We start from the raw sequence: 18,175 nt of genomic DNA, 5'->3' as shown, positions 1-18,175 counted from the left end.
CCATAATATGACTCTTACCAGGTATACGTTAGTCTGTTCCTGGTGGAGAAACAGCGACTGTCTAACATGATTACTGTAGCCACCAAGGCTATGACACATCCTCAGACATCAGCATTACAAATGCCAGGGATAAAGGTGTTTTTTTTTTTGTTTTTTTTTTTTTTTGGCGGTACGCGGGCCTCTCACTGCTGCGGCCTCTCCCGTTGCAGAGCACAGGCTCCTGACGCGCAGGCTCAGAGGCCATGGCTCACGGGCCCAGCCGCTCCGTGACATGTGGGATCTTCCCGGACCAGGGCACGAACCTGTGTCCCCTGCATCGGCAGGCGGACCCCCAACCACTGCGCCACCAGGGAAGCCCGATAAAGGTGTTTTTGTTAGGGCACCAGAACTAGACAGGGTGAACCTGCTGTTTTTGGTTGATCTCATGGAGCAGTTATTTGCCCCCCTAACTGTGGATGCTGGTGCACGTGTTCATGCACAAGGGTGGAGGGAAACCTTGAATTCTTGGGAAACTGGGAAGGAAGTAGAAAGTGAAGTCACTGAATAGACTAGAATGTCACTGCTTTTTAAACTCTTCCTTGGGAAAAGTGGGGGGTCCTGGGAAAGAGGGATAGGAAACCAGGTTGAGGATTAACTTGGTATCATGTAGAAATATGCCAGTAAATTCTGATCTGGTTGGGTCCAAAGGTTAGCAATATTTTTCCCCCATCCCATCTTGAAAAGGTCCTAGTGATGATATATTATATAGGAGTGATATCTTGAAGAAGTACAGCATTCATACTTTGCAGATTTCTTTTAATTTTAATTTCTTATGAAAAGTCCTTCATATTTATACTTCTTTTCATCAACTCATTCCTCAAATGTTTATTGAGCTTTGACTGTAACCCAGATACTGAATTAGGTTCTGGGAACACAGTGTTAAGCATAACCTCCCTGTGGAGGACTCCGTGGAGGCCACATTTGGGGAAGGAAATCGGACCCCGGCCAGGCTCTTACAAGTGTAATAGAAAGTGATAGAAACTGAAGTACAGGATGCTCTGGGAACTGTATAGTCAGGGCGCCTAACCTGGTTCTGTGGTGTAGGGGATTAGATGTCCTATCTACTTCTCTGCCTGCCCTGATTTGCATACCTACTGAGTACATTTTCCTGTAGGTAAAGCCCCCGCAGGAAGGTTAGAGCATCCCATCTCTGGAAATTTCCCAGGCAGAACACCCCAGTAGAACTAGGCTGATACCCTAATTATAACTAACTCAGTTAAACTGTTACCTGCATGTCTGTCTCCCTCATCTGTGCTCTTCTGTGAGGGCAGGGAACGTATCTTATTCATCTTAGTATTTTCTCATATACTTGGAACATGGTAGGCACTGATTCAAATTTGTTGAGTATCAAATGGAGTTTGGGTTAAGACACGTTTCCTGCCTGTCAGGCGCTTACCAATTTCCTCCAAAGGAAACAAAGTTCCAGGGGCAGTCATGAAGCAGCGCAGGGTGAATTGATAAATGGAAAGTTTGGGGGTTGCTGAGGAGGAGCCCCCTTGAAGGCCGGCGTGGTCTGGAAAAGGCTTCCTGAGGAGCTTATCTGCCCTTTCACAGGGAAGTCATTTGTGCAGTGGAAGCCAAAGAGGACAGCACTGTGGACAGAGCAGGTCTGCTGGACCTCCCAGCCAGTCAGCTGAGGTCTGGGCATTGTCTGGGCAAACCTGTATTGAGAGCTGACTGCACACCAGGCATGAGCTGGGGATACAATTCTTGGCGTAGGTTGGGGTAAGAGCAGACAGGGTGTGATAGAATAGGGGTAAGGACAGAGGGTAACAAGTAAGGCATCCTAGATAAGGAGGAAGTTGAAAGTAGTTGCAGGAGATGTTGGCCAGGCTAATAGGTATATGTGGGGTGGACATTTCCAGGCATGTTTAGGAGATTGAAAGAGAGATAGAGGTGGTCAGAGAAAGAGAGAGAGGCAGAGAGACAGAGGCAGACAGATGGATGCTAGGGTTTTCAGAGAACTCTGTGGAGCTCTTTTTCTGCTGCCGTGGTCCATCCACAGACCTTGGCCTGGCAGAGGCAGGAGCCCGGGCACTCCTGAGATGCTCGTACTGGTAAATGAAACCTAATCCCCAAACTATTGGCTCTTGGCTCCCTGAACAAAGGTTGACATTTTTCTTGGCTGAGACCAGAGTGTGCCCTGACTGAGCAGTTTATACATGTCACAAGGTGCTGATTAAGTCAAAGTCAAGTGACAGGTGTTTGGAGATGCTGAAAGGGCAGAATCCCCATAGGCTTAGTTGGTCCCTGACCTGGACTAAGTATGAAAAGACCTGAGGCAAAACTCCTGTCAGCTGGGATCAGTGGTGCTTGCTGATAGTTTTCCCTTTCCTTACACTTCAGTGGGATTGGCTTTTTTTTTTTTTAATTAAAAAAATGATACCAGTAATTCACATTCATAACTGGAAAAAATTAGATAAGGAAGAAGAGAAAAGCACTGTAATCACACTGCCCAGAAAAAAAGAACATATTGGGTTATATTCCATTTTCTTTCCCATTATGTAGAGTTAAGGGACATTATTTTTTTATTTTATTTTATTTTTATTTTTTTATCAAGCACCATACCTTCTGAAATTTCTATTCTACCTAATTCAGATTTCTCTGATTCTATATTCTTTTTTTTTTTTTACATCTTATTGGAGTATTATTGCTTTACAATCGTGTGCCAGTTTCTGCTTCACAACAAAGTGAATCAGTTATACATACGTTCCCATATCTCTTCCCTCTTGCGTCTCCCTCGCCCCCCACCCCACCCCCATCCCACCCCTCTAGGTGGTCACAAAGCACCGAGCTGATCTCCCTGTGCTATGCGGCTGCTTCCCACTAGCTATCCATTCCACACTTGGTAGTGTATATATGTCCATGCCACCCTCCCGCCCTGTCACAGCTTACCCTTCCCCCTCCCCATATCCCCAAGTCCATTCCCCAGCAGGTCCGCGTCTCCATTCCCATCCTACCCCCAGGTTCTTCATGACATTTTTTTCTTAAATTCCATATATATGTGTTAGTATATGGTATTTGTCTTTCTCTTTCTGACTTACTTCACTCTGTATGACAGACTCTAGGTCCATCCACCTCATTACAAATAGCTCAATTTCGTTTCTTTTTATGGCTGAGTAATATTCCATTGTATATATGTGCCACATCTTCTTTATCCATTCATCTGTTGATGGACACTTAGGTTGTTTCCATCTCTGGGCTATTGTAAATAGAGCTGCAATGAACATTTTGGTACATGACTCTTTTTGAATTATGGTGTTCTCAGGATATATTCCCAGTAGTGGGATTGCTGGGTCATACAGTAGTTCTATTTGTAGTTTTTTTAAGGAACCTCCATACTGTTCTCCATAGTGGCTGTACCAATTCACATTCCCACCAGCAGTGCAAGAGTGTTCCCTTTTCTCCACACCCTCTCCAGCATTTATTGTTTCTAGATTTTTTGATGATGGCCATTCTGACTGGTGTGAGAAGATATCTCATTGTAGTTTTGATTTGCATTTCTCTAATGATTAATGATGTTGAGCATTCTTTCATGTGTTTGTTGGCAGTCTGTATATCTTCTTTGGAGAAATGTCTATTTAGGTCTTCTGCCCATTTTTGGATTGGGTTGTTTGTTTTTTTGTTATTGAGCTGCAAGGGACGTTATTTTTGAAAGCTTAATGAGGTAGTAGAAAATGTTAATATTCCCTAAAAGTTTTTTTATTTTCCCTTATTAATAATGGTATCTTGCATTTATATTGTACTTAACAATTTATAAACTATTTCTACTGTCCATCGCAGTAAAGTCTTAAAATTGTGTGAGAAAGGTGGCATCATCCCCATTTTACAGTTGAAGAAACTGAGGCTTGGAAAAGTTAAGTAACTTGTCCAAATTCAAGCAGCTTATAAGTAAGTTTCAGATTCAGGTTTTCCGACTCTTAAGCATAAAACATTTTCCATTGAACAACAACTGCCACAACTGCAAAAACAACAGTAGCTTGAGAAACACATATATACACCATTGCCTTTTTTCACTACTAACTTGTCATCATTCATTAGAACCCTAAAGAAAATGAAACTTACCCAGACTTCCTGAGTATTAGTCAGATTACCTAGAGTTTTGATACATCCAAGGTGATTAGTGAAATTAATGAGCATTTTCAAAGAGACTGGGGATTGTGTAAATGGAATAGAATATTTATTTATATTATCCAAGGCAGATGATTTGTTTATAATATTAGGTGTGTGATTTAGTTATCTCCAAGTAACTTGGTCAGAGTTGGGTGAGATTTTTAGATTTTATTGTCATTTCTACATAAAGGAAAAAGCCAGTTCATTACTTAGAATAGGAAAAGCACAAAGGAACACTGCCCCCTATGCTTTCAGTCTAGCCACCTCCCTTCCGCCTCTCTGCACCCCACCCCCAAGAAAAGGAAAAGAAAAAGGAAGGAAGGACAGGAAAAAAAAACCAAACCTAGGGGTTCACAGATGAATAATTCCAAGCTGTACACTTCTGTCATGAATTCTCAGTATACTGGGGAAGCTGCTAGGACCTTACTGCTCAGGGTAAACTATTGCCAAAACATATCATCATTTGCAAAAGCTGTAGGAGCCAGAGAGCTAACTTTCTGTTCCTTGAAATAGCACTAAAGGCAAATAAAAGTCCATAGCTAATAAAATTAGGTTAACATTTCTTCAATTTGTTATATAAAGTGCTAAAAGTATTGCCTGATATTTCTAGTTTGTCAGCATCCAGGTTTTGAGAACTGCTGTTTCTAAAAGTAGTGTCTTACTGAAGAGGGACTCTTTTGGGGGAAAAAGTTGTATATTTTTATGAACCAAAAAGAGAAAGAGAAGATGTTGGAGTAGAATAGTAATTGATTAATTCATTTATGAACTCCTTCACAATTAGTTATTTAATATATTCCATGTGCTATGCTAGCCACCAGACTAAGATACAAAGATATAAGAGATGCCTCCAAGACATACATGGACAGTGGGGTAAAAGGCTCATAAATAGATGGCCGAGGCTCAAGGAGTATGGCGCCACACCACATGTTTTGAGCAGTTGCTATACGAGAAGAACAAGTAGCTCATCGCTGTCCAGGGGAGCTGGGAGCTAGGCTCAGATAGGAGAGGATATTTGAGCTGGGTCAAAAAGGATGAAGAGAGGAAGGAAACAAACTTACCTCATGCCTCATCGCCAGCATTGTGCTAGATACTCTCACAGTTGTAAGGAGAAAAAGACCCAGTGGGAAGTCAAGAAGGACAGAGAGGTACATAAAAAAGTTCAAGGCATGATAACATGCAAAACATTATTGGAGGGATTGTATCGAGTCCTATTCAGAAATCAGAAAGTAAAGCTCAATATTGTCCGCTCTTTTTAGAATAAGGAAGTTAAAGGCAAAAAAATGAGAGTTCTGTTCCCCATCAGGCTCTTGGGAAAGGGTCTCCATGCATATAAGCACATCCAAAGGAGCCAATTTGTTATTTTTGATAAAGAGTTTAGCAAGGACCTTAGCAGGAGACAGATGTGCCAGAGTTTATTTAACCAAACCCCTTCTGGTTAAAGAAAGATATCCTAGAATTGGGGGAGGATCCAGGAGGATCCACAAGTAGGTGCATTTTTAAGCCTTTCATACTTTTTGCCAAATTACTCTCTGGAAGGACTGTACCCCTCCCAGCAGCAGCATGTTGGAATCCCATTTCCCTTATGCCTCCCCTGATGCTAGGTGTTCTCATTTTTAAATCTATGGCCATTTGTCAAACAAGCAGCAGTTTCTTATTGTGATTTTAACTTTAATTTGTCTTCTTAAAAATACAGCTTTTTATTATGTAAATTGGGTACCTATATTTATTCTTCGATGAATTGCCTATTTATATCCTTGGCCTGTTTTTCTATCAAGATTTTACTTTTTTCTTATTAATATATAAGAACTTTTTCTATATTGAGTGTTTTAAATATCTACTGTATATTGCAAATGTGTATTTTTTTTTTTAAGTTTACCAATGGCCTTTTAATTTTTTTTTTTTTTTTTTTTTTTTGTGGTACGCGGGCGTCTCACTGCTGTGGACTCTCCCGTTGCGGAGCACAGGCTCTGGACGCGCAGGCCCAGCGGCCACGGCTCACGGGCCCAGCCGCTCCGTGGCACGCGGGATCCCCCCGGACCGGGGCACGAGCCCGCGTCCCCTGCATCGGCAGGCGGACCCCCAACCACTGCACCACCAGGGAAGCCCTAGCCTTTTAATTTTATCTATAGTAGTTTTGCTGATAGAAATGCTAATTTTTAAGTAGAAAAATACATAGATTTTTTTCTTTATGAATTCTGAATTTATATGTATTTGCCATCTCTAAGATTTAAAATATATATATATATCTTCTAATATTTAAAGGTTTTCAGTTTTTATATTTGAATGTATAATTCATCTGGAATTCTTTTTGTATGGTGTTTTATAGGGGAAAAAACTGGTTTTTTCCCAACTGTTTAGCTAGTTAGACAAACACTACTTAAAAAGTAATCCAGGGGCTTCCCTGGTGGCGCAGTGGTTGAGAGTCCGCCTGCCGATGCAGGGGACACGGGTTCGTGATCCGGTCCGGGAAGATCCCACGTGCTGCGGAGCAGCTGGGCCCGTGAGCCATGGCCACTGAGCCTGCGCGTCCGGAGCCTGTGCTCCACAACGGGAGAGGCCACAACAGTGAGAGGCCCGCGTACGGCAAAAAAAAAAAAAAAAAAAAAGTAATCCATTCTTCCCTGCTGCCTTAAAGTGACACCTTTATCATTTATTCAAGTCTCATATGTGTTTGGGTCTATTTCTGGGTGCTCTCTTTTGTTCCATTAGGCTACCAGACTATTTTAGTTATTAAAAATTCACAGTGGTCATGTTCTTTTGTTTTTTCCACTCACATTCATACTTCATAATTGATACATCAAGTTCCACCGAATTATTCTGCTGACATTTTTATTGGCATTTGCCTTAAATTTCTAAAATTACTTTGGGAAGCATCACCTTCTTTTCAATAGTATGTGGCTTTATTCAATACGTGGTTTCTTCCATGTATTCAAGTTCCTCAGTAAAGTTTTATGACTTTTTTGGTTGGGTCATATACTGTTGAGGAGTTTATTCCCAAATATTTTGGAGAAATCACGTTTCTCACAGCTGCATGCTGTCCCCCGACCAGGTTCTGACCACATCCGTGAGAAAGACGGACTCTGGGCTGTCCTTGCTTGGCTCTCCATCCTAGCCACCCGCAAACAGAGTGTGGAGGACATCCTCAAAGATCACTGGCAAAAGTATGGCCGGAATTTCTTCACCAGGTAAGCCACAGCCTGGCTGGGTACAGAGGTAGCATGGGGAAGTGGATAGAGAGAATTCTCATATGTACAAATTTTTTACTTCCTGTCTTAAGTGATAATAAAACCTCAGTTCCTTCAGCCTCTATCAATTGAGGATTTTTAATATAATTCAGTCAGGGTCGAGATGAAGTCAACTTTTATGTTAGTCGTAAAGAACGAGGCTTAAAACTTTTAGTTAACATATTCAAAAGAATGAATGTTTTGTCAGCCTTTTAAGTGTACCTATCAGGTGGACATGATAATAACATTGGATTTGGATTCAGAAGAACGGATTAGAATTTTATTTCTGCCCCCTAGTAGATTGGGAAGTCATTTAACCTCTTTCTGTACTCAGTTTTCTCATTTGTAGAAATGGAAATAACAGTCTAGCTATTGAGTGGATTAAATGAAATATGAGTCTGAAAGTGTTCTATGAACTCTGGGACACTGAAAGTATGGAAACTTTTTCTGAAATTATGGAAACAATTATACTTAGTCTAAATCAACTTTTCTGACTCATTAAAATAGGTCCCCAAAGGCTGTGTAGTTATCAATACTTCATTCATTGATTCAATATATATTGACTGTGTACCTACTTTCTGCCAAGCACTGGGGATTCATCAGTGGACAAAATACTTAGACTAGTTAGTAAGTCTTCTTTACCATACATACTTCTATGGGTTTTGTTTGTTTGTTTGTTTGTTTTTTTGCGGTACGCGGGCCTCTCACTGTTGTGGCTTCTCCCGTTGTGGAGCACAGGCTCCAGACGCGCAGGCCCTGTGGCCATGGCTCACGGGCCCAGCCGCTCCGCGGCATGTGGGATTTTCCCGGACCGGGGCACGAACCCGTGTCCCGTGCATCGGCAGGCGGACTCTCAACCACTGCGCCACCAGGGAAGCCCCGTACTTCTATTTTTAAGAAGCATTAACATTTTTTTCCAGTTGTACTTTTCACTAATTGCAATTTGCCTTTCCCACAGTAAGTGTAAAAATCTAATAATTTTTTTCCTGAACCTCACTATTCTAATTATGGAAAATAAATATGAGGAAAAGCATATTAGATACATTATTTATGTAAGAAATACAAAGATATTATTTCTCTGAGCCTCAGTTGCCTTCTCTATAAAATAGGTGAGTTAGACTAGAGAATTTTTAAAATATGTCACAGATTTAATGGTCCATGATCTTTGGATAGTCAGGAAAAGAATTCAGCCTTCAGGAACTTGGCCTCCTTAATCAGAATCCTTTTTTTGACTTTGGACAAGTATATTGCTATCTTTCTCCCTCAGGTTATTTTTTGTGGAAGGTATAAGTAGTAACTGCCACGTGGTACCACACAGTAGCCCTGGTAACCAATGCAAGAATCTCTACTTTCTAAGAACCAGAAAAATCTGGTAATTTAGAACAGCAGTCATGAACTCTCTAGAGCCTAAAGGATCATGAAGGCAGGACCATATCTGTTTTTGTAATCCATGGTATCACCAAACACTAATTCATAGTGACATTGTATAAATGTGCTTTGAATAGATAAATGAATGAGTTAACAAATGAAAAGTAACCAGAATGGAATAAGGTTAGGAGGGTTTGTTCAGAGAGGGTCACTCTTGAATCAGTTGGGAGTCTCCATCTAAAAACTATCTTAACACATTTTTATTCATTTCAAATAACTGCTCACCAAGTATTACAAATAAAGTCCTCAGAAACTGAATTTATGGTTAGTTAAGAATCCATTATACCCTCCATTTATTTAACAAAAGTGCTTTTTGCATGCATTGTTTCACATCAGCTTCGAAAACAGTTATTGATAAGGCAACTGAGATTCTAAGATGTGAAGCAGCTTTCCCATAGTTGCACAGTTAGTAACCAATAAAGGCTGGGTTCATAGCTCATTCTGATTCCAAAGCCCAGATTCTTTCCATTATACCCTTCTGTGCCTAGGATTTATAGAACATTTCCCTCAAACACCCAAAGGTCACAGATGTAAAGCACAAACACCTGGTTGTAATTTTTTGCTGTTTATCATTTTAACTGGGGGAAAGAGCTGACTTCAGGATTAAGGGGACTGCTGTCCTTGATTCATAGAATCCTGGAGCCGGAATAGTTGGCCTTAATTCCCTGGTATTTCTCATGTCTCAGAGGTGTCTGCTTGCACATATCATATTTGTTTCACTATTGCGAATAAATATAGACTCTGCTATCTTGAGCCTCTAAAAAAGAACTGTCTCAAGAGGGTGTGTGCCACTAAGACAAGAAAAGCCACCTGTAAAAAAAAAAAAAAAGAAAAGAAAAGAAAAGCCACCCACCTGTAAGAGTCTTTAACCTCATAAGAAAGAAGTCAAGAACAATTCTTGGAGGAAAAGTAACAGTCATAGAATTTCATTTGTGATGGACTATTTTTTTCTTGGCCCTTTTGCATCCACACCAGGCCTCCTCTGTCAGGGTGAATGCTGTGGACCGGAATCCAGTCTCGCTGAGAGGAGGGAGGCATTTCAGGTGTAAAGAGTTAGGGCTTAAAAAAAAAAAAAAAGAAGAATTAGGGCTTGGCTCCTTCATTTGGTCAATGAAGAATTGGCCTTGGGCTTCCCTGGTGGCGCAGTGGTTGGGAGTCCACCTGCCGATTCAGGGGACGTGGGTTCGTGCCCCGGTCCGGGAGGATCCTGCATGCCGTGGAGCGGCTGCACCCGTGGGCCGTGGCCGCTGGGCCTGCGCATCTGGAGCCTGTTGCAACGCAACGGGAGAGGCCGCAGTGGTGAGAGGCCCGCGTACTGAAAAAAAAAAAAAAAAAAAGAATTGGCCTTACTTGAGGAAGCTCCTGTGGAGACTGGAACTCTCCTTATCCAAAATCTCAGCAGCCTCAGGCAGGTCCCAGACTGGGAGCCTTCCCAGCATTTATCCCATAGAAGCTCCAGCAGTTTGGAAGAGCAGTGCCTGAGTCACGTGTGCATTTATGCAGATAACATTGCTTTTGTTTCTACATCCTCAGGATGTGGTGATTAAATGTTAGATAATCTCTCTCAAAAGCCTTTGAAGCTTCTAAGAGCTTTATTCTGTAGAAGAGCCAAGATGGGAGTTTTCTGCTTATTCAGAAGCTCCTAACCCTTTCCCGAAACCCTCCAAACCCTTCTTTTCATCCCTCGTCTGCTCCATCCCCAGAGAATGACACGCTCATATTTTTGCCAGCTTCTTCTGAAGTTAGATGGTTTGGGGGAGGGCCAAACAAATGCTGTAGAAAGTGGTGATATAAGTTGGTGTGATCTGAAGTCAGCCCGCAGGCCTCAACTTTGTGATTTCTTCCAGGTATGATTACGAGGAGGTGGAAGCTGAGGGCGCAAACAAAATGATGAAGGACTTGGAGGCCCTGATCTCTGATCGCTCCTTCGTGGGGAAACAGTTCCCAGTGGGAGATAAAGTTTACACTGTGGTGAAAATTGATAACTTTGAATACAATGATCCGGTGGATGGAAGTGTTTCAAGAAATCAGGTAGGAACAGACGTATGTGCGACGTGGGAGAGAAGCCTCGGAGCTTCGTCTCTGAAATCTCAAGAGAAAAAAGAAAAAGGCTTCTTGGTCATTTGTCCTTTGCTGCCCTGTTTTCTCAAGTGGCTTTCTGCTGAGTCACACATGATTTGCACAGGTACTTGTAGGGAACATGGTTTTTGCCCTGATTCTACGTACACCCCTATGCCCTCATTCTGGGATTCTTAGTGTGGACTCCAGAAAGACTTTTTACATTCTCCAGAATTCTATGCAAGAGGTCATGTTGAAGGTGTGTGCAGAAAAGAGCCCTAGAATCTTAAAAAGATGGAGAACTGCTGCCTTAGACCTCAACCTCCTTCTTCTCTCTCAAGAGCTTGTAGCAGAACGCCGGCGTGGCATGAGAGTAGCCTCTTCATAGACATTTCTGTGATATGTTCTGATTTCTAAAAAAGAAGAAAAAAACAGACAAGCCATTTACAGACTTAGAAACATTCACTGTTATTACCTGTAGCACGTGACTCGCAGCTGACCCTAACACAGCAGCGCGTAGGAGGACATCACAGTTGAGACCCTGGACCGTGTCTGGATATGTACAGAACTGTTAACGTTTCCTTCACTGGGCACCAGGCACCCAGGGTGCAGGCTGGGTCAGCCCTTCTCACTAGCACCCAGGTTCAGGCTCCTCTCTCCTCTGGTTCTGTTGTTGTTGTCACAGAATGGACTCATAACTTAGAAACAAAGATAATAAAGAGGGAGGTAATATTATGCTATAGCTGTCCCGTTAGCTTTTTTTCTGATCCAGACCCAGATTTTTGGCTGGGTCCTTCCCAAGGCATCCAGCAGGCTTTGAAGGAGTTGGGCTGCAGGACTTATTTAAAGTCTCTCTCTGGAGAGCAGGTAGTGGACGAGTGGATGGAGCATGGCCACAGTGACCCTCAGTGCCTGGAGTCTCCCTTTGTCAAAATTCTGGCCCCGTGGCTTTTCTTCCTTATGCTTTTTCACCATCTGTGAGAACTTTGGGTCTAGTATGGATGATCGTAAATGATGTCTGAGATAATTAGAAAAAGAGAGGCCTGGGATTGAGGAGAGGGTGGGTGTAGGAAAGGGGAGGGTGGGGTCCGGGGGACGCAGAGCAGAAGATTTTGTGGTGAGGCTTCAGAGAGAGAACAGACCCTTAGGCAAAGTAAACCCCGACTCTGCGCCGCATCCGGCATGTACCAGGAGAGAGGGGGGATGCTGAGGTATGCATGGGAGGGGCGTCGGCGTGAGCACGGGCCCTGTGCTCTGTGCTCAGAGGAAGAAGTCAGCAGCTCCACGTTTTATAATCAGAAAGTCTGAGCATTTAGATGGAAGACCGGGGAGGGGGGAAAATCTTCTGAAGTAGATATAGCATCTGCAGTCAAGTGAAAAAAATTTAAGAGGCTTCAAGTTGAAAGTTGTGGGAGAAGGAGGCCAGCCCTGGTATGTGTCTAGAAAGCAGGAAATGGTAAATGGGTATTAACTGTATCCTCCCCATGTTGACTAAGTGGGAATGTACTCTGTGTATTTCATCTGCTGTCTTCAGTGCTGAGTGGCATGATTAAACCCTGGATTGGGTCTGGTGACAAATAGTAGATGAGAGGTAGTACCTTTCCTTTTGGTAGGCCATCAGCTTTAGGCAAAGTTCTTTTTATGGAAGAATTGACAGCCTCATCAAGACTGAAGGGTCTTCAGATAACTGTCTTGCTCAGCCTTCTTACCTCAAGAGTCCCCAGCCTTTTTTCCCTGAATCAAGATTATTGAGGACAAGAGATGCGGCCAGAGAGGGAAGGGGGAGGGCAGGAGGTAGAGGGGCGGGGCTTGGCATTGCACCCACATGGGCCCTGCTTTGAGTCATCAGGCATTGGTGGAGACTGACCGCTGGATCTGGCTCAATAGGTCGGAATAGCTGGCCTCTGCAATTTGGGGCACATGGCCCCCTGTTCTACTTTGAGGCTCTCCATCAGTGTTTTGCAAAGAGTTCTTCCTCTGTTTCACCTGAAACCTCCTCTGCTCTGGTTTCAGCCCACTCTGTCCGTGTTTCCCTCCTGATTTGGAAATCGGATTTCCGTATCTAGCAGCTTATTTATTTATTAACTTATTTATTAGGCTTCAAACTGGAATGGTTAGTCCATAAATCACAGGGAAGCGGGATGGAGAGGGCAGGGCTTGTGTCAGCCAGCCTCCCCAGGATCCTGTCTCCCGCCTGACCCTGGGGATGTTTCTCCCCCATGAGCCCAACCCCCATTGGCTGGATGCAGTGACAGGCTGACCAAGGGCAGACTCACGGGGCTCAACTGTGGCCGTTTCTCAAGGATCTAATCCTCCAACTGATCAAGTACGGATGAAATTAGATCTCCAAAGAGACCCCTCATAATTTGTCAGCCTTCAATCTTTCTTCCAGCATGTGAGGAAACAAGAAACTCTGTTACCTTTCCCAGGGCTTGCGGCTCATTTTTGCAGACGGTTCTCGCATCATCTTCCGACTGAGCGGCACCGGGAGTGCAGGCGCCACCGTTCGACTGTACGTCGACAGCTATGAGAAGGACATCGCCAAGATCTACCAGGACCCCCAGGTAATGCCCAGGCCCTGCGCCCCGGCTAGTTCTTTCTGTTGGAGGGAAGGGTAGTGGCTCCATTGCGCCTGTCATCACAACCCGTTTCTCAAATGATCAGACAGGTGGGCTCACTTTCCTCCACGTCTTCTTCAGTGCATCAGAAAGCAATAATAGCTAACAATTATGTGAGCATTTTCTATTCACCAAGCTCTGTTCTAAACCCATTACCCAAATGGATGTACTCATTTCATTCTCAAATCTGTTATTCTTATCTATTAATACCCCTTCTACAGATAAGGAAACGGAGGCTCAGAAAGGTTAAATAATAGTTAATAGGTTCACACGCCTGGTTAAGTGGCAGATTCAAGAGAACTAAGCTTTCAGATCAGCCCCTGATCCGGTATTCTGGTCTGTCACTGATTATTTGCCACTTTGCTTGGTCTCATCACCTGCCCTGGCAGAACATACACTGGCTCTAGATTTGGTCAGGGCCAGGGGGTAGGCAGGGAGAGACTGTTTCGTGGCCCAGAAAGAAAGGTCTTTATGGGAGAGTCTTCGGACTTGCAACCTGTATTTTGGGGTCCCAGCCCCACCCAGAGTGTCTCCAGAGGTATGTTAGAGTGAGGAGGGGGCCCTAGGAGCCAGAGGTGGAACAGAGAACTTGGAGGACAGCCACCCAAATGGGGAAGCAGGGACGCACAGGGGAGAGTTTCCCCACGGGTGTTCCTTGTTTTGGAAACTGCTCCCCAACCAGAGCTCCAGAGCCAAAACCAGTTTAGGAAGTGCTGGGGTACGTTAGCCCCGTCTTAGCAGCTCACAACACACACCTCGCCTTAAAGCTCGGAGCAGACTTGCAGTACATAGGCCAGTTCGCCATGTCTATTCTCCCACAAAGCCTTTTTCCTTCTGACACCTAATTAGAATCCTGTGAAACTCATTTGGAAACCCCTGGCATAGTGATTTTGATCTCTCTAACCCATTTTGGAGTTAGATCTTGTTTTAAATTCAGTTCCTTTATAACTGTGTGTCCCTGGGTAAGTCTTTTCAATGTTCTGAGCTTTGGTTTCTTTGTCTGTAAAATGGCAGAACGCTACTTACCTCACAGAGTTGTCACAGGGATTTAAGGAGATGATGAAGGCAAAATTCTGAACACTGCCTGACATATGGAACTAGCTTTTGAGGAAAAGTGGCTCTTGCAATTGTTTTTATTACAAAAAGAGAGAAATGAAAGGGTGCTTCAAGTTTACAGTTTTTCCAGTGACCAGGCATTAGCTCCAGTTATCGCCAGATTGCTGTGGTGTTGAGACATCCCTAAAACTAAAATCAAAGGCGATGGTGTCTACATTGTAGATCCATAGAATAATAGCACAAGAGCAAAAGAGGAAGGAAGTTGTGTTTCTCTGTCTTAATACCTGACACATGGTAAATACAAAAAGTGAGTGAGAGTTGTTTCGTCTGAACCATAGTCCTCAGGAAGTGGGAGGGCCCTGAAGGATGCAAGGTGCCCACATGCCCAGGCGTACCACCATTCTATCTGGGGACGTGCCTTTCCCCTGGGCCTCAGCCTCAGCACTTCATTGGGACTGTTGGAGCCCCAAGGGGAATGGCAAGTGGTATGTCAGTGTGTGCAGTGGTTCTCCAACTTTCTTCCAGGTGTAATGAGCTGGTAGAGATTTAGACGAGGGAAAGCAACAGTGGTCAATAGAAAATGTACTACTCTTGGCTCTGCCCTTGAATCACTTGGCTAAATCACTTCACTTCTTTGGGTATCAGTTTCCTCATCTATAAAATGGGCAGTTCAACTAGATACATAGTTTTCTTTTTTTAATATTAAAATATTTATTTATTCAAGCAACAGCAGAATTCTTTTTTTCCCTTAAGTGAGAGGTAGATGGGAGGGTGGTGTATTTTGAAAAGAGTTCTTTGGGTAGAGTGTGGGAAACAAATAGGAGGATGCAGAAGCGGATGTTGAAGCCCAGTTGTTCCAGGTAAGAGGGAGGACTTGGTTTAGCGAGAGCTGTGGCACTGGGATGGAGAGAACTGGGTGAGAGAGAGGTAGAAGATAAGTCACTTAGGCTGCTGGTGGGTTGGACAACAGGAATATGAGGGAGGAAGGTGTCAAGAATGACTCCTAGTCATTCATTTGCTTTATGTAATAGATCATTGACTGCAATAGGGAATGCTGACACTAGGTTTTTTTGTGAAGAAAGAACATGTCTTTGTTTTTAGACTTACAGAGTTTGAGGAGCCTTTGGGTTATCGGAGTAGTCAGACATGGGTCTGGAGTCAGACATGATCAGAGTAGTCAGACACGGGTATCAGAGCAGTCAGACGTGGGTCTGGAGCTCGAGGCCTACTCAGGGCTGGAGCTATGGATCCGTGTCTAGAGAAAGTGATGGCAAAGGTTTTTCTCTTTGTGTCTCCCTCAGGTCATGTTGGCCCCCCTTATTTCTATTGCCCTGAAGTTGTCCCATCTCCAGGAAAGGACAGGACGCACTGCACCCACTGTTATCACCTAAGAAGACAGACCAGATGCGGTACATCCCTCCACCCCAGGCCCTCCGAGTCATCTGATTGAAGAGCATGAACAGAAACAAAGTGTATTCACCCAGGCTTTTTAGGATTCGGTTTTTCCGCTAACCAGTCATTGACAAATGGTACAATTCCAAGGCCTTGCCCATTGATATGCCCGTAGGAGCCATGCGGGAAAGAGAAAAAAAGGGACCCACGGGCTTATACTATTGTCGGTTCCTTTTTGTGTCCTCGTGCACCACTGGTGTGTGGGTGTTTGTCTCCTTAGCACCAGGTCCTGTTTACACTACAGTGGAAGATGGAGGTCGAGCATCAGCTCATGAGGCTAATTTCCATCCTTAGGATCCACCTGTGAAATGACAGTGCAAGTTCCTTTCTCCTTTGTGAGCCTTTCCCCCCATTTACTGTTTACATATAATCCAGCAAAATGCAGTTTCTGGTGCCTTCTCTCCAATCATTTCTTTCCTCAGAGTGAGACGTGCTTGTCTACAGAGTTCTGCCTTGTTCTGCAGCGTAGTCCCATTCACACAAATATTTTGGGATATTAAAGCAAAATAAGCTACTATTTCTATATGTCTTTTTTCTTTCCTACAAAACGCTCTTTTGATTTCAGAAAGAAACCAGATTTTTTTAGAGGGGGTGGGTGGTATTGTATTTTGTTTGGATGTCCTAGCTAGAAAAAAAATGTTCTCTGTGCTTGGTTTAAAATTTGACTCAAGAACTATAATTTCAAATCTTAGCAGGGTCAGCTGGGCCCTGGCTCCTTCTGAGGTGGATAAATTAAGCTCGACATGGTTAACTTGGAACAAGGAAAAGGAAGATAGTTTTCAGGAGATCTGAAATAGCAAAGCGCCGTCTTGTGCCTTGTGGTGCTGAGATGCCACCCTGCCTGTTGAGGGGACAGAAACAGAACTCTCGGAATCTGAGCGCAGGATTTCTGGCATTTGGCTGGAAATCTTGAGCCCGTTGGCATCTTATTCATCTTAGACTATATTCAGCCCACGAGCGTAACTTAGTAGTTAAAAGCATAGTCCTGGGAGCCAACAGACCTGAGTTTGAATACCACTTGAGACCTTGAGTGATCTTGGAATGTCATTCTCCTTATCTTTAAAATGGGCTTGAAAAATAGGTCTCACTTTGTAGGGTCATTGAGAATATAAAGCAAGTAAGTCTGTGAAAAGCCATGGGCACAGTATCTCATTCATGGTAGGTTCTCAGATAAATGGGAACTAGGATTATGTTTACAATATTGTTTCTAGATTTTAAAGAATCAGAAAAACAAAAACTATAAAACAAATATTTGAAATGCATCTTATGGTTTGGAAGGCACTTCCCATAGTCACCTGCCGTATGGACTGTTCCAGAGAGACAGCCCAGCTCTGCACCCCTCCCCGACCCAGGGTGGAATCCCCATTCCAGGTGGCAGGGTCTTTATCTGGGGTGAGATTTCCAGTGTTGCCATTTAACCAGGGAGTCCAGCCCAGCAAACCGAACTGAGCTTTGACAATGATGAGGTGAAGATGAATACTTGCTGAACATTAATCCTATGCCAGGCGCTGTGCTGAGTGCTTTCCATATACTCTGTAAATGCTCCCAATAACTATGAGGTAAGTACTCTGAATAGCCCCGCTTTAGAGATGAGGTTCAGCTCATCGTCCAACCTCGCACCACGGGAGGGTGGTGGCAGGTACCCCGGCAGAGCAGCCCTAGTCCTGCATGGTTTACCAATGCTTTGTATTGCCTCTAGTACTAACTGGCTACTTCTCAACTACTTCTAACAGGTGGAAGAAACGCGTGCAAATGCCCCTGTATTTTGGTGATTAAAGGGTGATGCCTTGGGTGCCAGAAACTCTATTCATTTTGGCATTGTTGTCCAACCCCTACCCTGGGGATATGGATACCTGGGTGTATCAGTCAGCCAGGAAACACGTATTGACCACCTTAAGTGTGAGATGCCTTGGGAAGGAAAGGATGTGAAACACACAGTTGCTGCCCTCCAGCTGCCTGTGAGACTAGCTAGAGGAATGGAGTCCCACACAAGTAGAAGGCTGTGTAGGACTCATAGACATAGAGAACAGACTTGTGGTTGCCAAGGAGGAGTGGGGGAGGGAGAGGGATGGACTGGGAGCTTGGGGCTGGTAGATGCAAACTATTACATTTAGAATGGCTAAACAACAAGGTCCTACTGTATAGCACAGGGAACTATATTCAATACCCTGGGATAAACCATAATGG

General features: G+C 43.8%; 1 protein-coding gene across 2 annotated transcripts in view; it reads left to right on the top strand.

The window, feature by feature from the left end:
* The window catches only part of PGM1 (phosphoglucomutase 1), a 58,430-nt gene extending 41,931 nt beyond the window's left edge, over nucleotides 1-16,499 (top strand). For both annotated transcript variants that reach the window (XM_082833545.1, XM_082833546.1), the window contains exons 8-11: nucleotides 7,202-7,337; nucleotides 10,652-10,835; nucleotides 13,292-13,426; nucleotides 15,838-16,499. In XM_082833545.1, the coding sequence (XP_082689671.1) occupies nucleotides 7,202-7,337; nucleotides 10,652-10,835; nucleotides 13,292-13,426; nucleotides 15,838-15,927 (545 nt within the window). In that variant the 3' untranslated portion in view covers nucleotides 15,928-16,499. The remainder of the gene's footprint in view (nucleotides 1-7,201; nucleotides 7,338-10,651; nucleotides 10,836-13,291; nucleotides 13,427-15,837) is intronic.
* Nucleotides 16,500-18,175: the final 1,676 nt, after the last annotated feature.

The sequence above is a fragment of the Leucopleurus acutus genome (genome assembly GCF_964270905.1).
Source record: "Leucopleurus acutus genome assembly, chromosome: 2".
NCBI classification, from domain to species: Eukaryota; Metazoa; Chordata; class Mammalia; order Artiodactyla; family Delphinidae; genus Leucopleurus; species Leucopleurus acutus.
Note: the sequence above shows the minus strand (reverse complement) of the source record. Positions and strands in the feature narration are given on the sequence as shown.